Source organism: Parus major, chromosome 3 (assembly GCF_001522545.3).
Source record: "Parus major isolate Abel chromosome 3, Parus_major1.1, whole genome shotgun sequence".
NCBI classification, from domain to species: Eukaryota; Metazoa; Chordata; class Aves; order Passeriformes; family Paridae; genus Parus; species Parus major.
The window spans coordinates 52,519,469-52,544,586 of record NC_031770.1 but is presented as its reverse complement, the minus strand read 5'-3'; the positions used below and the strand labels follow the sequence as shown (position 1 = coordinate 52,544,586).

The 25,118-nt window shown below is 39.0% G+C and overlaps 3 protein-coding genes across 9 annotated transcripts in view; 2 read left to right on the top strand and 1 right to left on the bottom strand.

The window, feature by feature from the left end:
• The window catches only part of TMEM181 (transmembrane protein 181), a 35,169-nt gene extending 20,809 nt beyond the window's left edge, over positions 1–14,360 (top strand). For 4 of the 6 annotated variants that reach the window (XM_015622869.3, XM_015622871.2, XM_015622872.3 and 1 more), the window contains exons 7-18: positions 1,412–1,492; positions 2,485–2,584; positions 3,308–3,438; positions 4,033–4,124; positions 5,166–5,223; positions 5,868–5,970; positions 6,069–6,120; positions 6,709–6,791; positions 7,907–7,996; positions 9,572–9,638; positions 9,821–9,847; positions 10,536–14,360. In XM_015622869.3, the coding sequence (XP_015478355.1) occupies positions 1,412–1,492; positions 2,485–2,584; positions 3,308–3,438; positions 4,033–4,124; positions 5,166–5,223; positions 5,868–5,970; positions 6,069–6,120; positions 6,709–6,791; positions 7,907–7,996; positions 9,572–9,638; positions 9,821–9,847; positions 10,536–10,614 (963 nt within the window). In that variant the 3' untranslated portion in view covers positions 10,615–14,360. The remainder of the gene's footprint in view (positions 1–1,411; positions 1,493–2,484; positions 2,585–3,307; positions 3,439–4,032; positions 4,125–5,165; positions 5,224–5,867; positions 5,971–6,068; positions 6,121–6,708; positions 6,792–7,906; positions 7,997–9,571; positions 9,639–9,820; positions 9,848–10,535) is intronic. The other 2 variants (XM_015622870.3, XM_015622874.2) reach the window with 1 other exon arrangement.
• A 2,869-nt stretch (positions 14,361–17,229) lies between these two features.
• Positions 17,230–22,454, bottom strand: DYNLT1 (dynein light chain Tctex-type 1). The gene is made up of 5 exons (XM_015620284.3): positions 22,335–22,454; positions 19,536–19,577; positions 18,233–18,356; positions 17,937–18,014; positions 17,230–17,650 (listed from the first exon to the last, which is right to left on the bottom strand). The coding sequence occupies exons 1-5, from the start codon at positions 22,359–22,361 to the stop codon at positions 17,580–17,582; spliced, it is 342 nt and encodes a 113-aa protein (XP_015475770.1). The 5' UTR covers positions 22,362–22,454; the 3' UTR covers positions 17,230–17,579.
• Positions 22,455–24,250: 1,796 nt separating this feature from the next.
• Positions 24,251–25,118, top strand: part of SYTL3 (synaptotagmin like 3) — a 32,869-nt gene continuing 32,001 nt past the window's right edge. Inside the window, exons 1-3 of one of the 2 annotated variants that reach the window (XM_033512727.1) lie at positions 24,251–24,334; positions 24,611–24,667; positions 25,074–25,112. In XM_033512727.1, the coding sequence (XP_033368618.1) occupies positions 24,291–24,334; positions 24,611–24,667; positions 25,074–25,112 (140 nt within the window). In that variant the 5' untranslated portion in view covers positions 24,251–24,290. Of the gene's footprint in view, positions 24,335–24,610; positions 24,668–25,073; positions 25,113–25,118 lie in introns of those variants that run through there. The other variant, XM_015622421.3, reaches the window with a different exon arrangement.

Sequence of the window (25,118 nt, the reverse complement as noted above, 5' to 3'; positions counted from 1 at the left end):
GAATTTATATTTTTTTCAGATAACACAAGCAGGTTACAAAAATAATTCACTCAGATGATCTCCAGTGAAATAACTGTCTCAGTTAATAGTGCTAAAGATGGCTTATAAAGCAATTATATAATTTATATGTTTTGACTCCAGAGAGAAATTTAGAAACATTTGCATTGAGAGAAAAGAGAACTAAACAAAGTTTATAATACAAGTTAGGTCTGGTATATTTGCCTCTATATAACATTCAGTGTGTCAGAGCCGGTAGCAACCTAAAATCTTACTGTAAAGGGAAAAAAAAAATTTAATATACCAAATTAACTTTCTAAATATTAATATTTTTAATAATCTAGTGCATAAAGCATGTAATTAAAATCAAGTTCTAAGGGGAAGAAATCCCTGAAGCTCACAAACCCTTTATTTAGTTCCAGATTTCAAACAGAACAAAGTACTGGGGCATTCGTAGTTGTAAATTTTTTTATCTTGCTTTGTAGGCTGCCTTTAAGGCAGACCTTTATGCAGCCTCAAAAAAACCCCAACCTAAACTTTCCTGCAGCAACTAAAATTGTCACATTTATTTCATTATTACAATTGTTTATGGTGATCTGAGTTGAAATCAATGGATTGCCTTTTGTATAATAGGTTTCTCTACATAAAATTTTCATTCTACATTTACAGTTTAAAAAGACAAGACAGAGGTTGACAGATTTAATACATTGAAAGGTAAAGCTTCTTGTTCAGATGAGCAGAGCATATGTTGTGCCAGGGAGCTTACATTTCAAAAATGGCTTCAGAAGCATGCCAGGTATGAGATAAATTGTCAACAGAGCAGAGTTTGTGAAAACTGACATGTTATAATTAATATCTATGCCCTTCGAATAATTAGAATAGGAGGAGGCTTTCCCCCTTAACCTATGTAAAGATTTCTGTCTTTCTAGTAAGCTACTTACCCTTCCTTTACATGATTTTCTCTTCTGAGACGAGTAAGTGAAAAAGAAAATAAACTCCTTACAGGAAGTACCCCTGTACCTTTCTGACTTCTTCATAATCAATTTGTACATCTGACCATGGTAGTACAGAAGAACACACTGGGTTTACTCATTTATTTGCATTCAGACTTTGGTTGAAAGTGCAGTTAAGGAGACTATCCTATTTGTCCTGAGAGTGCTTTAACATATGACAGCACTGAGTATGTTATGAAGTGGCAGGATAAAAGAGAAGCAAAGGCTATTAGACTTCTTTGCTTATCTTTTTATCAGTCCTTTTTGATGAAACAAATTTATTTTTCCATGGAGACATAGTGGGATTTGGTTATACCATTAAATTTTGGAAAGCCAAAGAACTTTTCAGTATCTGCAATAAAGTGCTGATATTGATGTCATATGTAGTCTGTCAAAATACTACTCCTTCTGTTTTCTTGTAGTGGAAGACCTATAATCCAACCTTTTCACAAGTGGAAATATGGTTCCGATTTGTCTTTGTCGTTCTTACTTTCATGGTCACGGTAAGATTTATTTGCAGCTTTTCTGGAGTTTATTATGTAGGCAGCTGATACCACTGCTCTGTAATGCTGTGTTTAGGAATTTAACCCCAGGCAGAAAAGTTGACATGTCACTGAATGGGTGTAAAAACGTTTGTGAAATACTTACATAGTTGCTGCTTTTATGTTTTTTCAAGTGGTATTGAAGGGACATTAAGAAAATGTCTTTTCTTAATATAAGATAAATGGGAAAACTTGTTTTTCTAAACTCTGGGTTTGGATTAAACAGAAAAGATTTTGCTTAGGCAAAGGAAATTGTGATCAGATGCTAAAGAAAAGTATTTTTTTTTGCAGTGTAGGTAGGCTCAGGAATAGGATGGCCAGAGTGTGGGCTGTTTAACCTTGATCTAGTATTAAAGTTATCACTGCCTTGCACATGAGGATGGGCTAGAAGACCTCCAGAGGTCCCTTACAGCCTAAACTATACACTAAACAGCTGTGATTTAGATGATATCTTCTTTCTAACCTGTCTTGGCTCCTTGAAAATAAGTGTTTGATAAAAAAAAAAAAAACAACATAAAATTTAAAATCCGGAATTTTTAAGGGTAGGGACACCAAAGTGCTGCACACTTCCATAGCATTTTTCTTGATGATGATGTTGCTCAGGTAATTGTGACTATAAAATGCAATCTGCTTTTTTAAAAAGTGTGTTTAAGTGGAACTTGATAGTGTGTGACCAGTAACAAGACAACATCTTTTTTTCTTTTCCACTCATTGGTTTTCATGTACTGGGTGGTTTACTTCTCAGTTTGCTTGAGAAATTAAGTCATTTGCACCGGATCAGTGAGCAAACTTGAAACAGAAACTAGGAGACCTGGCTCCTGTTTGACAGTGTTCTCAGTGGCAAAGGCCTCGTGAAGTAGCCTTTGCAGTGTGCTGTGCTCTCTCTTAGCTCTGGTTAAACCACTGAAGGCTGTATTCCTTCCTTACAAATTGTTGGTGTTGTTGTTTTATAGTGCCTGTTTGCACATTCCCTGCGGAAATTCTCCATGAGAGACTGGGGTATTGAACAGAAATGGATGTCCATCCTACTTCCTCTCTTGCTACTTTACAATGGTACTTGTATCCTTGAATGTATCCTTTTTTAGAAAGGCACCTTTTTAAAAGAGAAGCAGGAAAAAAAAAAAAAAAGGCAAAATGGAATTTATCCTTGCACTTAAAAGCAGTTGTTTATAAAGCTTCAAAAACCAAATTAAAAAAAACCCAACCCTTCCCAAGTGTAACAAATTCAAGGGTATGAGGAGAGGGTGGATTTTGTTCTCAGTCACATGGATGTTAACTATATTTTTAAAGCTCTGACTGGAATAGGTGCCTGCCATACTTAATCTTTCAGTTTTTGTTTGCTGTCTTATTTCTTCATTTTTCAGATACTCATGCTTTAGTTAAAAATGCAAGCTACTTTTAGTCCAGTAAAGCACTGCAAATTCTGGCACTTTCTAGCAGTATCAAAAGAATATTTACACGTTAGTGATTATACAATAATTTTTCAGGTCATCACCATATAAACAGTGGTTTACTAGAAAGTCTAATAAAACTTGAAATCATCTAGAAATGTTGGTAACCATTTGAGATTATTTCTAAGCAGAGTGGATTGCTGCTGGAGGCACCATTTTCTCTGTTAATTTCTTTAAAATAAAACAAGCTTTAGTTTCATTTACTGATGTAATTTGAAAAAACCTAGGGGTTTTTTGTTCTGCTGAAGATGGATTTTGCTTTACATTTCATAGTGAAAGGTCTTTTCCCTCTCTTTAACTTTTTTTTTTTCTTATTTTGTTACAGATCCATTTTTCCCCCTTTCTTTCCTGGTGAACAGCTGGTTTCCTGGAATGCTGGATGATCTATTCCAGTCACTGTTTCTGTGTGCACTGTTGTTGTTCTGGCTCTGTGTCTACCATGGTATTAGAGTACAGGTAAGAGATGCAACAATGTCTTCTGCTTACTGAGGAGACAGGACTTCTTTTGTTCCATTCTCTCAAAAGGTGACAGAAATTAAATTCTTACAAAACAGATATTTATTTTATTCATAAAGTACAATGTGACATACGAAGCTTTGGAGTTAGAGTGATTTATGGTGAAGTAGATTATTTTGAGTCAACCAAGCTTAAATGAAATAGGTGGGACAGTTGTCAGAATTATGATGCCATATGCTTCATTCTTGCATGAATTCTTGCATTTTGATGTTGTATGTGGTAGTTGATTGTTTTTTAAAACTACTTACAAATGCTACATAAGAGAAATAGGAATTCTGGAGCCTATTCCTGTATTTGCATTATCAGTGAAATATGTGGGACAATAGGATGCTCCATCTATACTTCATCTTATTAGCACAAATGATGATAGAATATGTCTTCTCTAGTCACTTGTACAGGATGAAAATACAGATGAGTCTCTTAATCCTGTTCATGTTGAGTGAAACAAAGATGATAGTTATTTTATTCTGTCAAGAATAAATAAAATCTCAAGTGTGGGTTCACACTTTTACCACACTATTGTTTTCTTAATAGGGGGAAAGGAAGTGCTTAACTTTCTATCTGCCCAAATTCTTTATTGTTGGACTATTGTGGCTGGCCTCCGTTACACTGGGAATATGGCAAACGTAAGTAATTCAAAATGTGTTGCACAAATATGAGCTGAGAGTGTTAAAAAATGAGAAGATGGAATGTACCTAGTGGTATCTCTTTCTTAATTCTCAAATTGTGATACAGGAATGGAGTTCAAATTCTTACATCTTTCTGTTCTGCAAATTGTGATTGATTTGAAAATAGTTCTCTGAGGACAACCTAGTAGTAAATAATTACCTAAATCTGAGTGCAATCTGGAAATCACTGCTTTGTCAGTATGTTATGGCTCCTTACAAGAATCACTCTAGTGCTATGGCTTAGCTTTTAGTAGCTGAAGCAACAGTTTCTCTGAAGCTAATTATGACATAGTTTGACCTGACTCTCTTGACTATTAAACCTGCAGAACTGTTGCTGGCATGGCTTAGTCAAGCTGTGCTGTTTTTACTCAGAACTCTTCTTTTACTTGGTTTAGTGGTTCTCCCTCTTTTCCAATTTGTTGTGTTAAGATAAAGGTGTCACTCTTCCCCACCCAAGAAACTTCATCCATTTTAGTACATTTGTAGTTTCTATGCTGTTTTAGTCTCAAGTGTTTGCCTCTTATCTCTCAGAAGCAAGAAAACTTCTAGCCTTCTCCTTGCCATTGTACATTATTAAAAGCAGTGCAGTTGCAGAAAATGCTCATGCTATTAGTAAAATTGCTATGAGGGAAGTCCTCATGCCACAGTTTTCTAAGGATAAAATGTAGACACTGAATCCTGAAGACTTGTTGGAATCCTGAAGGCCTGTAGGAATTTACAAGATACACATTTTGTAAAAAATGGGTGGGGAGATTAGACATGATTCAATTGTAAATCCTCCATATTTCTTCAAATATAGTTTGCTGTATATGGTAAATTGTCATGATTCCATTTGAATTAATGGCATTGAGCCAACTTAGACTGCCAAACCCTTTTCTTGTAAACTCTGTACAGTAACCTTAAACCTTTTCTTTGTGAGTGGGTTTCTTTGTCAACATGTCTTTTTAACCTTGTCTGGAGTTGTGCATGTACCACTTTTTAATTTCGAATCTTTTCTAGCGTGAATGAAGTACATGATCCTACATATCAATACAGGGTTGACACAGGTAATTTCCAGGTAAGTAAAAAATGACTTCTTGTTGTCCAATGGTCAGGTACAGTTAGGAAATGTAAGGAGAGAGGGAGCTTGTTCTTCTGTAAAAATGTATAATGCAGTTTTGATAACAGAAAATGCTGGTCAGTCAGTCTTACTCTGACTAGAGTACTTTTGTTTTTGCTTCAGATCATGCATAGACTGTATTGAGATCTGTCCCATTGAGAAAAGTAAATTGTCTTGCAAATCTGGAGACAAAACAACACAAGATGTTGGGATTGAAAGAAAAAAGTTTAAGTCTGTTATTCAGTTTTGTACATCTTAACTCCCTCCAAGGTCCCTACCTACTAAATTTCAGACTTTCTTGTTCTAAAGGAAGATTCGATGTACATGGGTCCTTGTATTGTTCTTGGGAGCTGTGTTTTTAGAAAATTGTCGAGATTCAGCCAACTCTGAACTCGGCTAACAAAATTCTGGCTTCTATTGAGTGTCCTTTCTCTACATTCCCCAAAAATGTCCCTGAGTATATCACCATCCTTGCTTCATGAGCCTACTTTCCCTGCATAAATGGACCATTCTATGTTGTGCTTTTGGGAATTATTCCTATTGACAGAAGAAGGAATAGATGAATTCTTATTAAATAATAAAACCTAACACTTTTCTTATAGGGAATGAAAATCTTCTTCCTTGTGGTGGCAGCCACATACATTCTGTACCTTTTGTTCCTGATAGTGAGGGCATGCTCAGAACTTCGAAACATGCCTTATGTTGGTAAGGAATACTTGTTTTGAGTCTTCCCAAATGGCCTTGCTTCTCCTAGATGCAGGTGTAAAAATTCACTGATAACAACTTTTCTCAATCTTTTTCAGATCTCAGGTTAAAATTCTTGACTGCATTAACCTTTGTAGTGCTTGTCATTAGGTAAGGCTTTTCAAAGTACATTTATCAGTACTCTAACTTGCCTAACCTTTTTTTCAGGGCTTTGAATAAATTTTGCTGCTAATAAATTAGTCAATGAAACTCAAGAATGCCTTTTATATTATTGTGATGGCAAGCATTTCTTAAGTTTTTTAACCCTTCTTGAGGCCTTTTGAGCTAACTTTGTATTATTTTGATTACAGTGCACAAGATTTAGAAGTTCACTTGGCAGAACTCTACTGTAGCTTTGTAGGCTTCATTTAGTCAAAGCAGAATTTTACAGTTACTTTCTTACATTGCTGTTAATATCTGTTTTCCCTACACCAAGCTATTATTTCAAATAGCTGTTGATTATTGGATTGTCTGTAGTAGATGAAATCTGAGGATTTCTGCTTTTCTCAGCTGAGTTCTAACTTTTAATCACAAAAGAATGATTCTTAATTTAGAACTAGCAAAGCAAATGTATCTTAAAATAAATGGTCAGCATATTAACATAATTATTCTCTCATATACTCTTCTGTCAAACTACTGTTTCAAGTTTGTAGCCTAAGGACACAGTACACCTATATGCTTTTTTTTCCCCCCCCACAGCATTGTTATACTCTACCTACGCTTTGGAGCACAAGTTCTACAGGACAACTTTGTTGCTGAGCTGTCAACTCATTATCAGAACTATATCCTTGTGTTGTGATACTGCTCAAGTAGGAATGTTAATCTGTTTTCATGCAGAAGGTGCTTTAAAGTGATGTACCTAAGACTGAGACCTTCGACTTCTAGGTGGACTTTTGAAGTTGAGTCTGTTTTGTTTGAGATTTCCTGTCAGCATTTTGTAATGGCTCTTTGTAAAGGTTGTGACCTAGAGACTCTCAGTCTAGTGTGTCCACATCACATTCACCAGTACTGTTTGTGATAGTCTCCAAGAAGAATGAAGTCATAGATATGCATGCCTGGTGCATAATCTGACTAATTTTAATGAGATATTATGGCAAATTTGGCTGTATTTGCTGCCTCAACTGTTTGTGCTATACTTAGCATTTGTCATGGGTTGTAGTAAAATATGAGAAATTAATAGTTTTGATGTCACTGAAAATGCATTTGAGTATTGGTGTGAGTCTACGTATGATACAGGTCACAACAGAGAATTTAAGTGGCTTGGGAGAGGCTTATTCCTGATATCTGTTAACAGCAGGATTGTGACCTGTATTCCTGGCCCTGAACCATGAGATCCTAATACATTCTGCTTTGTGAGAATGTTTGTGTGACTGCAGCTGTTCTGGTTACTGATTAGCTTAGGTATGAGTGGGAGGTAGGAGAAAACAATATGTAAAACCTTTAGTATTTACCTAGAACAGTGGCAAGAAACCATCTTCAGATGTAATTGAATGTAATCCTTTCTCCTTCCTTCTTCATCACTGTGCCAAGGAAGAACTTTTTAAAAAATAAACCAAACCAAACCCATCTGAACACCCAACTTACTCTGCTTTCTTTCAGCATTCAAGGCAGAACTATTCAATTGACCATGTACTCCACTGCTTAAGAGCAGACTGTACCTGAGTAAATGTTACTTGTGTTAAAGTTTTGTTTTCAGTGGGAGCTTTACCTTGAAATAGCTTGAGTACATCAGTTGTCATTGAATTTAAAACAGGCAGTTTGTTTAGCCATTCATGCTCACAAACTTCAGTGAGGTAAACATTCTTTCCATTGAAACAGCCTGTGTATGCGTTGGGTCTTGTTTCCAAAAGTTCCTGTGTATAGAACTATGTTGAGCAATATCCTTGACACTTACTACCAGCAGAATTCTTATCATTTTATGGGTTACTGAACTTCTATCTCTACACGTTAGCCTTTGTGTATTCCCCCTCGAAGAATGCGCTGTATGGTAAGTGTGAGCCATTGTCTGGCAAACGTGGATGGCAAGAGCTGGCGTATTAGCAGATGCTGTGCAATATCTTTGTATTCTGCTTGTCTCATTACTGTTCTGAACTGCTTTGAGTTAACATAAGGAGAAGCTGCAGTCACTGCTTCTGAGCAAATTGGTATTGGAAATATGAAGGAACACAAAGTGTAATCAGCTGATTAGCTGGGCTTGAATTCTTGTGCACTTAGATCGAGTTTACATTCAGTATGATGTTTGCATGTAATGCACCAGCCTTTGAAGTGACTCACAGACAGCCCTTAAGGAACAGCATCACTTCATTTGTACTTTGTTCTAATCCAGGTTGAGACATTGGCATGCTGGCAAACTGGACTCTGAAATCCAAATGCTGTTGGAAAAGTAGGAGTGAAACTGATCTCTAATATGGGAGGAATTTTGGCAAACTTGCTATGGAGAGGGCTGCACAGGCCCATGTAAAGGGAGATAAAAGACTGAATCAGTGGCAGTTCTGGTTTTGCATTCTGATGTAAAGGATACAATCTGACTTACATGATGATTATAACACATTTCCCTCACTAACAGATAAAGATCATTAAAATATTTTTACTGAGTACATTTTCCACTTTAAGCATTCTGTTCAAGGTACAGAACCACAGGAGAGCCCAGGCTGGAAGAGACCTGGAAAGATGATGTGGCCCAACCTTTCACAGGAAAGGAGATGAGATTATCTAGCAGCCTGTCTAATCTTATCTTGTATGCTGAGAGCATGCAGGGAGAAGGCACTAAATAGTGGAGTTTGTCCTTTTTCTAATTTAGAGTTGTGATGGACAGAACTGTTTCAGAAAAGTGCTATTTTTCCATCCAGAGTGGAAGAAGAACTGGCTGGATGTAGATAAAGTTGAAAGCCTTCTGCTGGTTGCAGAATTATTTGTTTGTAGAAGGCAGAAGATAAAATGCTGCCAGGAAAAAAAGATTAAATTTTATTTGCATATAAACTATGAACTGCAGCTAAGCAGCACAGATTATGCAAGAAATGAAGGCCTTAAAACAAGCTAGAGGGAATTGTCATAAATAGCAATGGGAAAGTATGTGTTTCTTTTCATCTCAAAGGTACAACTCCTTCCTTCATCTCTTTCAAGGATAGAAAATAACTGCATAATCATTGACTTGCAATCAAGGAATTCCAGCTTTGGTCTACTATATTTTCAGCTTTGAAATAACCAAGAAGTCTGTGCTTTTAAAATACATAGGGAATTTTGATTAAGAATTACCAATGTACATGCAGGTTGAAATACGACACAGGAAACTGCACAGGGGAGAAAATGAACTTAGAGAACATGGACACTGTCTATCTAAAAATGAGATAATTACGGTGTCTCCTTAACTTTCAAGAACACTATAATTATGTGGCTGAAGTGTAGTGAGTTTAAAGGAGAGAATTCCTGTCTGGATATAGTTTTGTTGAACTGTGGTTGTGACTGCCTTGGAAGTTGTGTCTGTTGCTACAGCGTTAAGTTAGCACTACAGACACATTTCTATATTTAACACAATAAATTAACCCTTATTTGTGTTTTCCAGAATCACAGTTAAAAGACAATCCTGCTTTTTCTATGCTGAATGATTCAGATGATGATGTGATTTATGGGTAAGATTATAAAATATCTATGGAGAGTTACTTCTGGTATGTTGTTTCTGTAGTATTCTTTTACATATTAAGTGAAGGGTTTGTTAGTGAAAGTTTTCTGCGTAAAGAATAGAAATGTAGCTTTTTCTGAAACAGAAATACAATGAGAACTTGTTTTTTTCTTTTTTTTTGGTTTCTAAAAGGGATTGCCATGGCACTGATACAAACAGGTAACAAAGTATTATGATGCTGGTAGCTCATGGAGTGAAGGCAGTAAGAGCTGAGGGGAAAGGGCTTCCTTTTTACACTGAGAAGGACATCAGGAGTCAGATGGACTTAGCAAAGACTCAGCTCATATGTAAATGCTTTTGGGAAGGAGAGTGGTGCTTCTTAAGTCTCCAACACTTATCAAATGAAGAACAATGAAGTCTAGCAAAACTTCCTTGACTTGGGTGATTTTATGTAATCTGAGAATTTTAGTAGCACTTGAAACCCATCCCAATCAGGTGTCCCTATGTTGGACACTGAAGTTCACCCATAATGTTTTCACCTCTTACCAAAGGTGCTGAAGTGGCTGGACTGTGAGGATAGGACCAACACTGCACTAACCTGAACAAGTTCATGCTGGGATAGCTTGCTTTTGGTTAGTTAGATGAGTAGTGGTAGTACCAGCTACTAAATCAAATCTTGCACATCTGTGTGAGAAATGGCTTTCGCTGGAATAACTTTTATTACGCATCATCCTCTGATGAAAAATAATTTGTTTTTCATAGCTCCCACAAGGAAGAAAAACAGATAACAGCTTCTCACCCAAGTAACAATTTGATGCCTCAATGTAGTTTAGAACTTAACTTTTTATTTTCAACTTCCAATCTGAACTTCCATGTTCAGGAGTTACAAAATGTGTCTGTTTCACAGGAGTGATTATGAAGAGATGCCCCTTCAGAACGGCCAAGCTATAAGAGCCAAGTATAAAGAAGAGTCAGACAGTGATTGATTGACTGGTTTCAATGCAGACAGACTTGTTCATCTGGAGCTCAGCCAATTCTGAAGTTTTCCTAAATAGAAAACTTCTTTGGCTTCCTACAATCTGCTGTCATCTGAGCACCAACTCCCAGGAAGGGCATCCTGCTTCTGTTTCTGTTTACAAGGATAAAACTGAGAAAACAAATGACGGAAATGGTTGTGGTGAAAACTGAAGAAACCAAAAGTTTTACATGTCTTATAAAATGCCTGATAGCCGGATGTCTGTGAACTAAAATCTTTGTCTGTTTCCATTTAACAGTCTCACAGATTATGTACTGTGTTTCCAATTGCTTCCTTGCTGCTCGGTTTTGTTTTTTGTTTTTTTTTCTCTTTGGGATGATGTACAGCATACTGCCATTCATCTGTTTCATTCTGCATTAGCTGTTTTATATACTGTGCACTGTGGTATGAAGTGCCTCATTTCAATTTTCTACCTTAGTATTTTGAGCTGGAGGCAGGGAATTAAGTGTTTTGGTTTATGTTTTTTGGGTTTTTTTTCATCAGTGCAAGAAGACAAAAGTTTTCTATTCTTCCTTCAAATAAGTGATACAGACTTAAGGACATTTTTAAAATACATTTCAGTAAGTTTACCAGATTTATAAGTGCAGGATACAGGCAAATAGGCAAGTTGTAGTGAGCCAAAATAGTCTCAGTGATGCAAAATTAGTTTCATGACATGCTTTACTGCCACTGCAGTAAAGTCTGTGTTGTTTTTTTTTTTATACAGCCCTTTCAAACAGAAGTATTTCAGCAACAAAAAATCTCAGAAGGAAGCCAGTACTGATTTCTTACAGTATGCTGGTGGGGATTGTTACTTGCAGGGAATAGAGTATGAAAGTTTTCTAAGGAATTAGAGTTTCAGATTCCCAAACATTTCATTTTTAAGCGTTTTTCTTCCTACATCAGTTTTCCCATAAGTTGTATTAATAGATAGTTACTCTACATGCTAGGAACAGTTATGGTTGCTCGTGTGTTGAACATGCCTGAGAGTCAGCTTGTGAGCGTGTTCTGTGCAGAGTTCAGCTTCTTTGTCACACCAGTCTCCACCTGTATGATGGGAACTTTTACTAGCACATTTTGTGATTATCTGTATTCCAGTCTGTGCTGGAACAAAGTTATATGGGAATTAAGTATTCCTTGTACAATGCTGCTGCTTCTCCGTTTAGAAGTTGGTTTTCTCCTATGCCATTGTTTGGTTCTTTATTTAAGATGTTTGTTTGTAACTATTTTTGCTTTCAGATACTTGACCCTTCTAAAAGTATCTCCTTTTTTAATGTAGTTGTAACAGAGATTTACTCTTGTAACATTTCTCTGCCCTGCTGCTTTAGAAGACTCAAAAGCACTCTTAATCTACTACGATATGGTGCTGGGTTGCACTGGAGAATTGTGCTCATCATTAAAGAAGTTCAAGCAGAATAGTGCAATGAAATCCTGCTAGACTTGCTGAATCATACTGGGGAAAAAGGAGATTTGTTGTGCTTTAATGCAACAACTGCTCCAGACCGTGCTCATTGCAATAACCTCCTGGTGGCTGTTCAAGATCATAAAGGGGAGGCTGCACAAGGCAGCATCTCACTTAGAGAGGACCAAAGGAACCGCTTCATGCGGTTGCACCCTTGCTGTCATAGAATAGTTCAGATTCAATCAGTGCTCTGCTAAAGATGTGTTGTGAGACATGCTGTGTGTGTGTGAGAGAGAGAGAGAGGGAAATCTTTCTAAAATTATGAAGAGCTGTGAAATTTCTGGAGAGTATCTGAAATGAAAAACGTTTTGTGCCAGGGATTGTTTCTTTGTTAGAAGCCAAAGCACTGTTGTATGGCTAAAGCAAGGAAATTGCTGGGGAGGAAGAGCAGGTTCTTCACTTCCTAATTGGTATTATTTTAGAAGAACATATAGGTAAACACTAAAGAAGGGAATTCAAGTTAGTGGTGGTTTTCTTTCCAGTAAACTCTAGTAAAATGTACCTTCGGCACTTCTTTTTAGACTATTTTGAAAGGGTATGGGAGATGCTCTGTATGCTAAAATTGTACAGTCCATTCTCATTTTTATTATTCTTGAGATAGCTCTCCCTATTTGAATGTGCAGAGTCAGACTTGGCAACCAATTTGGCATTGTTTACATAAGCCACATCCTTTCAAGTTCCATTGGTGTAACAGTGGGTACAGGAAGTAGGTTCTCAAAAACTGATATTTACAGGATTCTTATACTCAGATATTTTTCCTCTGATACTGTTTAATTCTCTCCTAAATTGTTATGAAGAGATAAAATTAGACCAATGTGCAAAGTACACTAATGTTTCTTATCACAGTCTGAACTGCTTGTTACAGTTAACTCTCAAATAGTGTCATGCCTTGTGATTTCATTGACTAAAAACCGTATTTTTAATCTAACTTGAAGATTATTTTCAACCCGTTTCTCTTGCTGTTTTGTTTGAATAAACTTCACTACATCACCACATTTGAAGTGGATACAGAAAAGCTAAGAATGGGAAATGTATGAGTAAGTATCTCACTATGAAAATAGTGAGAAAATAATTTCTGTGGTCATTTTTAGAGATTATATTTAAGCAATGTTTGCCATGCAAAATAGCTTTGTATTTTGGAAGTGCTACAGTGTTATGGTAGCTTGGTTGAATCACTGTTGCATCAAATTCAATATACGGTAAGATGGCAAAAGCAATGAAGCAGATGAGTAACTAGTTTTGCTAGTAAGACTCCTCTTATTTCCATGATTGGAGAGCAGAGACAGTATTTAAATATTCCTGTATGGATTGTTAACAGCTTGTGAGTAGGTGGCATAAATTCACCTCTGAGTAAAGTATTGAAATCTAAGGGTCAAACAGAAGAAATCTGTTTAAGAAGCTAGCCTGACCTTCCTTCTATTACTGCTAAAGTAGTCATTTCCATCTTATGAAATTATTGTATTTAGTAATAAACTACTGCAACTGTACAAAACAAGGAATGTACACAAGGAGGCCCCACAGCACACAGTGATCCTGGCTCTAAAGGAGATGTCATCCGTTAATAACTGCAAAACTTCCACGTACACAGTGATTATAAGGGACTTGTAAGAAATCAATAATTGAGTGCAAGCCAGTCATAGCAGATACTTTCTCTAGTATTTGCTTTACAAATCCAGTTGGTGTTGAAATTGGTGGAAACTTTCCTAGGACTGGCAAAGAAGAAGCCTAAGGCTTAACACCAGTGAGAAACAGCTCGTGCACTGGATCTGTGGTACCAGAACTGGGGAGAACAGTTCCAGCTAGGAAAAACTTCCATCTGTTGTCTTTCTCTGAGCCAAATGACTACATTTTATCCATAGTCACCTAATTTCCCCACCCATTTCCTTTTGCTTATGCCAGTAATAACTTTTGCATTACTGTAAAACTTTTTTAGGAGTTTGTAAATATGTAAAATGAAAATATGGAAAAATTGTGTACCAAAATGGTATAAAAATGTGTAAGATAAATGCTCTGTTTAATGAGAAGCTGTAATTAAATGCTGCTTTGAGAAAGTGTGCATGAGAACATGTTAAATATTCTGTGTATCTGTAAGTTGTGCTAACAGCAAATTATCCATTTATGTTGTAAAACTTATTGCTGATGTGGAATATGAAGGAAAACTGAATATTTTACTTCAAGGAAGTTTCTTGGAAGACTTTATGTGCATAATCATTGTTAAATATGTTCATAATAAAGTTTTATATCTTTATATTGTATCCTGGGTTTATTTTCCTTCTACTGAATTTTGGTTTCCTTCTTATAAGTTGTTTTCGTGACTTACCCATATTTTCAGTTTACGTGCATTTTCTTATGCATATTTAAGCTTGGTTAATTGCATAAGGATGGGATCCAAGAACCTGTGTCATCACAGATGTTTTGTATTGTTTATTTGGGGGAAGAGGGGGGTTTGTTATTTTGCCCAGACTTGAAGGTAGAAGGACAGGTTGCTAAGTTTTTAAAATAAGCCAGCCAGGTTACATAAGGGGCCTGGCATTTTCAAATGGCTTCTCAGTGGCTTTGCAAAGCTTTCTGTGGTCATGCTGGCAGTGAGAAGTCTCCTGGTGAATGTTAATACCAGTAATAAAAACCAGGTTTAGAGATGGTGAAGATGCTGATGTCATTCATCAACTCCTTAGAATTGTATCTTTCACAAGTCTGCTCATAGCTGGTAGACTGCAAAAGCAATCAGCACGTTACTTACTTTTTGGGGTGCTGCCATTTCTTATATAAACTTGAGGGGAGACTGAAATCTTTCTGTGCTGAATAAAATGGCCACAAACTTCCCTGCACAAATGGATATGCAGCTTACTCCTGGCTGCAGTAGCAGATAGGGTGGTGCTTGTTTAGCAGCAGCACTTAATCCTGGAGCCGTTTCCTTAGGTTTTAGTTAGCACAGATCAGACTCCTGTGGCAGTGACAGTAAATGCCTTCCCCCTTCCTCCTCCTCCTCCTCCCCTGCAGACTGGGGCTGCCATGCCCCCATCTCTGTAGCTGTAATCATATGAAGAGACACGGCAATAAGCAAGAGACAGCGGAGAGTGACTGTGTAATTACCTGGAATGCTCCATCCACAATTTGGGTTTATTTTTTTAAAGGCAAATTAATTACCTAGAGCCAGGATTCTGCCAGCTCATCACCCAAATTCTTTACTTTGGTACTGAGATGGGCTGGCCTCTGGAAAAAGTGCTTAAAACTGAAGTGTTTGAAGGTAATGAAAATTTAAAAATCAGTTACTGTAGAACACCGAAACGGTAATATACGATTGCGATGCAATTTTAAAGAAAAGCACTGTGTTAATAATGGGAGTGGGAAACCAATGCCCAAAAATTCCACCACCTCTAAACCCTTTCTGTAGTCCTAGAAGTTACATTGCAAGGACTGGTTATTGCTCACATGTAAAACCATCTATAAAACTGTATCTGCCTTTCTGTAGCACAACTCCTGTTTAAACAGGGGTTTCTCCTCCCATGCGGCCTTTACACTGACAAGCATCTCAAACATTTGTTGGTTTTTTTTTTTTTTTGCAGCTCAGCATATGCATGAACCAACAAACAGCAAAAAAATCAAGGGATATACTATTATTAATATGAACAAAGGACAAGGAGTGTCTGAATGGCTTGACCAAGAAGCAAATATTGACTCAAAGTGCACAAAACTGTTTAAGTATAAATAAATAATTCATTAGGTACTACACTGCCAGCATCATTCTGGCATGATAGAAAGGAGAAAAGTATGAAAAATTCCCTTAGCAACTCGAGCAAAGATTTATTCTTTTCATGACAAGTTTTTCTCTGATCCTGGTGACTCTTCTGGGCACGTTAATCTGATTTTAATATTTTCTTTTTACAGGTTGTTTTATCATTTCTGACTGAAGACTGTACCCATACTAAAGATCTCTTACAGCAGTGTAAGGCATGTGCACCTCAGGCTCAGGTATACACACACACACTATTGCCTATAGCACTCACTAGGACATACATGAAAAGAATTAAGTGGCTTGTCATGATGGAGATGCATTTACAGAGCTGATGCTAACAGAAATACAGAAGCCTTACAGCTCTATCATAAGTCTCAAATGTACCAAGCCCAAAGCTGCTAACAGATACACCTGTTTTCCTCTTCTGACAGCAGATAGGGGTAGGGAGGAAGGGGGTCAAAGCCTTGCCTAGCACAGGGCTTTCCACAGTCTGACTACACCGAGCAGAGCTAGCACAGAGCATGTAACACTATGGCAAACAAATGCTCTCCTGTCATTTGAATCTGCAGTATTGCATCTCTCCAGATCACAGAATCACATTGTTGTATTAGCAGTTGTCTTTTAAATAGCTCTAGCTGAGAGCCAGATTCTGAACACGAGACAGGGCTTCCTACGAAGAAGCAAATCACGGATTGCTCAGACTGACTCCAGCCCAGGGATGCTCTCCCACATGAGTCTGTAACTCTTGCAGCTTCATTAGCAGTGAGCTACAGCTGTTGGCAGATGTTTTCTAAAATTCATAGTATGCTCCCATTTCTTTAATTAGCTGACAAAACATTACCCAAGCCTACACTGGAAACTTGTTTTACTTGTTATATTCTTCTGCAACTTTACTCTAGATGGCAGGAGACTTTCTCACATTTAGTAACATCGCCTCAAGGCAGTTTTTCCCCTTTCAGAAAGGATCATGTTTCATCAGCTACCAGGACTCATCACTCTCACTATCAGCAAAATTAACATGGAGTGTAGCAAGCAAGTTCAAGACCTACTTAGCACACGTAACTGACTGCAGAAGTGAATGATTACCCAGGTACAGCTTGCTGAGCACTTCCAGAATGTGTAAATTTCTTCTTTTTGTTCAGTGAAGGTAGTTATTGTTCCATGCTCTAAATACCATACAGAAAGATTAAACAGGTCCCAAAAATGCAGTCAAGTTACTTTCTGATAAACGTAATCTAATTTTCTTGCAACTTTGTAGTGACTTTGGCAAAATTATGTAAGTGCTTTTCACTGTATGTACCTCAACTATCTTGAAGAGAATTGAAAAAAATTGAAACTTTTTCCCCCCAATAACAAAGGATTTAAGTTTAAATTAATCACACCAATGGTTATGAATTTCAATAATTTAATGCTAACCAAAAGTACAAAGTGTGAAAGTCAGTGTCTCATTTATATTGGTCTAAGAAAAGAAATCTAGAGAAAGTGTTTACACTGCAGCAGATTTCAGTATTAGCACCTTGAAGAGAAGTTTTGAAGTGATAAAAAAGTGTAGAAAACACTGGTGTGGTACTAGGTACAAACATAAAACAGGTAAAAACATGTTTTCAAATTTCTATCTTTGAAGAAAAGTTACTAAAAAAAATGCATTAAAAACAAGTTGTTCAGGTATTCACAGTTTGAGTGGAGATGGAATCAAGTGCTGGAATAGGAAAGAGAAGAATGAAAAATTTCAAGGCAATTATATTGCAAGTCCAAAGGCACTGACAATACAGTACATGGTCTTATTCTCCCATCTCACAGTGCAGGTTCCTGCAAATACAAAAAAAGGGTTTCAGAAATAGAAGGAAGTGATTACATACATGCCCCTCTATGCATTTTTATACTTGTTTCCTTTAAGAATCTTAAGAATAAAGCTTTCCCAACAGCCAAGCATTTCATACACAGCTCAGTTAGCATCACAGCCAAATGGAAAAAATACCAAACAGTATTCTATTACTCCAAAACTACAGACTTGGCGGGGGGGGGGAGGAAAGTATGCTGCCTAGACTCAAAGACACTGGCATTAGATGGAAAATCCAAGAGTTGTTTTCCTTACCATCGCTGGAGTTGTCCCAGAAGCAAGAACTTGCTGTATGTAGCCCAGCACCATTCTTTTGCATAATCACACAGGTCACTGTTAGTCAGAAGAGAAGCTTTGATTAATTTCTCACTAACATTAATTAGCATTTAGCTCCATTTTTGCTCAACTTAGCACACACATACAGAAACAAACATGCATGGCTGTGAGCCGTTTAGAGACAAGGTTCTGAGATCTTCTGCTGCCCCCTGCCTATTGGTTGGACAGACACTTGACTACCCCAGCTTTCAGAGAAAAGGGGAAGCTGAGCTCACCAATGTACTTGAAGGGCTTCCCCAGCTTTGTGAGCTGGCTCAGGGTTTGTTCCACCACACTTGTTGTCCACTGGTTCACTTTGCTGTGCTGGTAGGCGTTGCCACCGATAGCACTCTCTATGGCCTGGGGGGAACAAACAGATGAGGGAGCTGCACTGCTGTCAAATGCAAGGCACCCATTAACCCCTTCCAACATGGACCCCATACCCACAGAAAAATCCTAAATACTGCTGGTCTACACTGGCTGTTGGAAGTGTTTTCAATTATTGAAAACATGTAGGTCACAGTCTGAGCCAGGCACAGGGGAAATCACCATAGATCCCACCTTCTGTTCATTCTGTGAGATTTAGATTATTTGTAATGTCCTACAGCCACAATTACGAAAAGGGTCCTGCATTTAAACAGTCCTGAAGATAATTTTAAAAGGCACAGTAGTAAAATAGCTCATTTACACATATTCTTCTGTGGAAATGAAATTCCAGTTTTTGAGCAGAATCAATTTTGGGAAACAAACCCCAGACTAAAACAGAAGACCCATGTAGTTGCTGGTTACTAACAGATCAGAAGCCTCCAGCCAAATAATCCATTTTACTTAGGAGGATAGTTTCCCCCTTTAAGATATAAACGAAAGTACGTTAAACCTACATGTTTTTCATTGGCACATTGTTTCATTACAGAAATTATGAAAAAAAAAATCACCACAAAATTCAGAAGAGACATGAGGATTTAGTAAGCTTTAATAAGTATGTGTATTCAATTTATAGAGTTTGGCCAAAACAGTTATTTCACAACAACAAACAGGCTGCACTAGTCTACAAGAGGAATTCCAAATCCTGCTAGAAATTTTCTAGACAGAAAATTCATGTTTCTTAGCAACAAGAATAGTTTAATCATTCCAAACAAAAAGAACTCCCTTTGGAGAAAGGCATCTTGAAAGAACACAGTAACAGGCATACACACAGTCTACAAAAAGCTCCTGTATTTCACTAAAACATAGAATCTATTTGTACGGTGTTTAACATCAAACATCCCCCTAGAAATTCTAATAGGGATGCACTGCAACCAGGGAGGAGTGTATGAAATTACTTTAAATATCTCTTGGATTTGCAGTATATATCACAGCTAAAGCTTGGTATCATTTCCACTGAAGTCCATACACTTCCATAAATCAACAGTTACCTGTACTTTGACAGCAACCTACCTAGAATCTATTGCATATCACCACATTTTACTGAATGCCTTTTAGTATGCAGCACACAGCATATGAAATTTCACACCAACAAAGTGAAAATGTTTAAATTACCTCTTTAATGATGCTGCTGACTTCATCAACAAGAAAGGAAGCCTACAAAAGAAAAAGAATTTTAAATAATGAGCGGACACGTTCTTCTGTTTATGATGTTCGAGATCTGTTAAGAACAAGCACTAGAAATTTAATTTACCCATAACAGATTTCTGGCAAGTCAGAAGACACCAATTCTGCCTCTATTTGCATATATATGTACTCTATACATACATATATGTATCTATATTTACATATATGATATATATGTATCTATATGTACTCTACCTCCTTCAGCCCAGTCAAGTTAATCTGCTTAGAAAAGTAATGAAAAGTAAGAGATGAACCAAAATTGGCTAGCCTTTTGAGTCACAAAAGCTTTGAAATTTTGATTTGAAGCATTTTAAAATAACATGTATGGCACTTGTGTACACATATATTCCCCCTTCCCAATAAGCATGAGTGTCTGCACATCACAGTGGGCTCATGGAGATAACCTCAGCTCGCAGATAAATGGAACTGACATCTCCAGGGCACTGATGTGGACAAAAGAGCAGTTCAGAGCTGAAGGAAAAACTGTCTTGACAATCTCAGCCAGGGATAAGAAGAAAGCTGCCCCTTGGAAACCAAAGGGGAAATGTAGCTCACTGGACCTTCAGCCTTTGGGGAGCAGAGATTAAGCACATGGAATCAAGACAATGAAGGCACAAACATTTTACTAATCTTAAAACTACCACCCATTTCCATGTATGGTCAGCAGCTTATGTTTTCTTCCCTCTGCTCCTGCTGCCTCCCGTGTCGGGGGTTAGAACAAGCTGCTCCCACTGCTGGGGCAGCAACTCACAGGACCAGGGAGCAGTGACCGAGGGCACCCCACCCTGTCACTGCTGGTGTCTCACAGCCTCGCCTCACACACCGGGACAAAAGAGCACGTGAAGGCAAACTGATTAATTTCAAAAGACCTGATAAGAATGTAAAAATTAACATAACCAGGTGTATGTTGACTGGGTTTTCAGTGGGACGTCAGTCAGCTTCTCAGGCTGACAGAAATGAACAACAGTGTAATTCACATCTGCAGGCAGGATGCAGTTACACCTGCTCAGGAGAATCTCAACATCACATTCATAAACCTTTAGTCAGGAGGTGAACAGCTTCAGGGACATGTGACATTCAGAAAGATGAGAGAAGTTGATCATTCTTCATGATAGAAGAAACATCACATCCTGGAAGACAAGCTGGGCTCCTTCCCAGAGGCATCAACTTGCTGGCACAATTCAATATTTTTAAAAGCATTTATGTTCTGTGGCAAATTGCTTTTTATTTTCAGCTTCTTGACTAGGACTTAATTTTAATTTATTTTCATATATTTTCATGGCACTACATTTTACAGGTGCTTACATTTTAAGATGCAGCAGTGTATTTAACCAAGTAAGAGCTACAATTATCAAAAAACACTCTCTCCCACAGAGCTTAAGAACATGGCAGACACGCTATGAAAAATACTGTCAAGCATGATGATAAACCACGTACAGTTTTCTTCCTCACAAAATCTGCTCAGAAATGCCTTTGAGTGAGTACAAACACAGTTCACACCAAAATAAGATGACTTAAATTCAACCCAAGTTCTCAAAGGTATTCTGATATCTAATTTGTATAGAAACAACAGAGATTTGACAATTCACTTCTGGGGCTGATGTTACTTTTCAACCTTCTTCCTTTCTTGGAATGACAAAAATGAACATAAATTCCTGATATCCTGATTTGGGATATATGTGCTATAACCAAACTATGAAATAACACAACACTACCCGTTTTATCATCATGTCATCTTTTAATAAGATGACATAAAAACTTTAATGCACTAAAAAATAAAGGAGAAAAAAATCGGTTACTTTACAGTTTCCCTGCAGTACCTCTCTGGCACAAAGCAAGCAGATGATGTTTCCAACACCTTGTTTAAAAGGGGTGCTCCCAGGCAACACATGCAAACTGCAGAGCAGTACTACAGCCTTTAGTAATTCTGAAGACGTTTCTGAAAACAGCTCTAAGAATGATGTTCGAGGATGTTAATTATACCTTTTTAAAAACGCCGAACAGTCTGTGACTGTAACACAGGCCAGGCCCTGCCATGAGGACGAGGCTTTTAGAAAAGGACAAGCCTGACACACCTTCGGCCCTCTCGCTGCTTCGCTCTTGTGTCACCCAGTCACACCGCGGCTGTTTAATAGTGTCACAGCTGTCCCCCTGCAAAAGCAGCACTGGCTGCTTCCTCCTCCTTAGCGGGGAGAGACGAGGTGGTCATTTAGCACGATAATAGACTGAGACTTGATTTATCCCACTCCGCATCTTGTGAATGGGGTGTGACGCCCCATCAGCGTGCCTCTAACACGCAGCCCAGAGGCTTGGACTCCTCTTTCCACACAGAAGCAGTTTGCTCGAGTGTTCCCCTGGCCCGCAGGGCACCGGCCACCCCCTCACCACGGCACTCGGCTCCTCTGGCGGGGGCAGCCCGAGGCCACGACACCCCTCACACCTCTTCCCCGAGCCACCTGCAGCGGCAGGGCTAGAAACCTGAGTCGAGGAGCCCAGTGAACACCCGGTCAAGGAGCCGGCACCCGGAGGCGGAAGAACAAAGGCTGGGCCCGTCTGCCGCCGGTGCCCGGGATACGCGGCTCCACCCTGAGGGAAGGCGACAGGGATGGCGGCGGGGGACGCCGAGGGGTGGGATGCGGGGCGGACGGGCACCGCCTGAGACTCTCCGCTGGCCGAGAGGAGACGCCAGGCGGGAGGTTGTGCTCCCCCTATCCCCCGTCCCGTTACCTCCTCTGCCGTCTGGAACTCGTCCATCTTCCCGGCGGAGCCCTCACACCGCCACCGACCCCCGGCACTGCCGCCGCGCCCCTCACCGGCCGCCGCCCGCACTGCGCCTGCGCGCCAGCGCCCGCCGGGGCTGGGCTCGGCCCGGCGCCCTCCAAGATGGCGCGGTTGCCGTAGCGACAGCGGCCGGGAGTCGGGCGGGAGATGGCGCTCGGCGGGGCTGCTGTGGTGCTGTCAAGCGTCCCCAAGCCTGTGGCTGAGAAGGGAAGGGGGCGGGGGCCGCTTGTGAAAGCTGTGCTTTTCGTACTGATAGCTTGGCATTCGTGTCCTGCCACACAAGAGGTCCTTTCCCTGGGAGGTCGTTTTCTGCTCCCCGAGAAGGGAAGGAGGATCCGCTTCTTGTCTCTGGAAAGAGCTTAAAAAGAAGGCCTATGTCGCAAACTGAGAAAATAAAAACATAGAAAAACTCTCCCTGTCTATTCATTATATTTCCCCCCCGCCCAGCCGGAGGGAAGTGACCGGGAGGCTTTAGTGGGCGTCTGACATCCCGACAGGGTCAACCCACGCCAGAAGAATATCTGAATTCTTACAGTTCTAAGCAGATCATACGAGTTTTAGCAGACATAGTAAGAACCAGGAGAACGAAATTAAAGGATACACTTGTCACAGTTCCTGGATGTTTTGTGTGTGCAGGATTTACAGGTTGTCCAAATCACTGATGCTACCAGCCCCTGAGAGCTGCTCTAGGCGGTGGGAGATGCTGTTCACACTCGGAAGGGCCTGGATGAACTGCAGGAAAAGTCTGGATGGAGGAAGAAATAACTTACTGGGGACAAGTTCAAAGGGTTGTATGGAGGCAGGAATAACCAGCTCTACAAGAGCAGGACCAACTCACTCAGTAGCTGTGTTCCAAAGACACAGGAGTAGGGAGTAGGGAGGTGTTTAGGTACAATTTATCTCAATTTCTTGTATGGTGCTGTTAAAAAAAAAAAATGGTAAAAAAAAATAAAGGACATAGATCCTGGAAGCAGTATTCCTATTGTCCCCTCTGCAGTAAGGCTGCACAAGGAATACCGTGTCCAGTTTTAGGTGTTTTATTTCAAGAAGCTTGAGGGAGTTACAGCTCCAGGGCCTGAGTGTGCTGGCTGAGCAGTTTTGATGCTGTCTCCAGTCCTGTGTCAGGCTCTGTCTCCTGTTCCTCCCAAAAAAGGGGACCCTGACCAGGCACCTCACTTTGGGGCTCTGGGGGCACCCTGGGAAGCACCAGCTCCTCTCTCTCCAGAGGGATACGGCGGGCCTGTGGCTGGATGCTGAGCACATCCTCAGCCCCATTCCAGGTCTTGTGCTTGCTGCTTCCAAAAAAGCAGAGACAAAAAGGTGAGGACTATGGGAAGACTGAAAAAGTGGTTTGAACAAAAAACATAAAAGGCTATGTATTGATTGTAGTCTTAGCCTGTATAAAATACTGCAGAAGTTTTCCACATCCAGGGGTGAGGGAAAAATACAATGAGTTAAATACATGGAAATTAAGGATTTGATTAAATATTAGGGGGAAGCTGGTTGTAGGACTAATGTTCTGCAGCCTCCATTTGGGATACAATTAATCAAAATACAATTTGGGATTACAAATAATCACTGTGGGTAGTTAGAAGCCTCAGGTTACTTTTGGCTTCTCATTCAGTTTAAGTTTTGCCAAAAATTAAGGCCCAAATTATCCAAATATGATGCATACATGCATAGCTCTATGCCTCACTAACAGCGGCTTTCTCTTCCATGATGCAGTTGAAGAAGGTGATTAAACTTGACATACACAGGTGGAAATGCTTGAACCGATTTAGCTTGATGAGGTTATAAAAATACAGGATCTTGAATGTCACCATGTGAGTGCTTTGTTTTACTTTAACTAGAAATCACAAATCTTTAATCACCTGAAGCAGTTAAGAAGGGCTTCTGTGCCATATGCACAGTTTGGTAGAGCTGGGAACAAGAAAGGAGACTGAGCTGTAAGAATGACTTTTTTTTTTTTTTTCCCCCCAGACTTAGAAATAATTGGGATGTAATTTTGAACTTTGTTACCCATGCTTAATTCTGTGATAGACTTAAGATGTCCTACCTGAATAATGTTTTAATTTTGAATTGTTACCTGAGATCAGATTTCCAGCTGTGAAGTAAAATAACTCTTCTTTTTGCAGGTGCATAAAAACTGAATTCTCTGGAATTTTTATCTATACTAATTGCTTTATCTTATAGACCTAAGTAGAAATCTGTTTTGTTTCTAGGAAAGAGCTGTTTATTATACAAACCAAGCTTTCTGTGCAAGCCCTGGAGACACTGAGGTTAGAAGCATTTTCACATTTATGGTGTCAGAAAAAATATATATATATATATAACCCAAAGCCACTTTTCTTCCTGTATGTGGCTTGAAGACTGAGTATATTTTGGTATGTCAGTCAACTTTTTTAGTCTCTTGTGCTGAGTCTCTTTTCAATGTTAGAAAAACAAATTTTTTTTGTTTCTTTGCTTGTTGATGGTAACAAAACCAGAGATCTGGCAAAAAAACCTGTTGTAACACAGGAGCTCTTTGTTGAGCGCATTTGCTTTCAGCTGTTTTGGGGTGCTCCTCTGAACATACATCAGCAGTATCAGTGCCCAAAGGAAGGAAAGGGGGTGGAGAACAGCCACGAGTTTTCTTTAAGGAGAGATAATTAAATAATAAGACTGCTTCTCATCTTTTATAAGCAGTTTGCTTCCTGGTGTCTTTCTTCGATGGCTGCTGAGGAGGTAAGG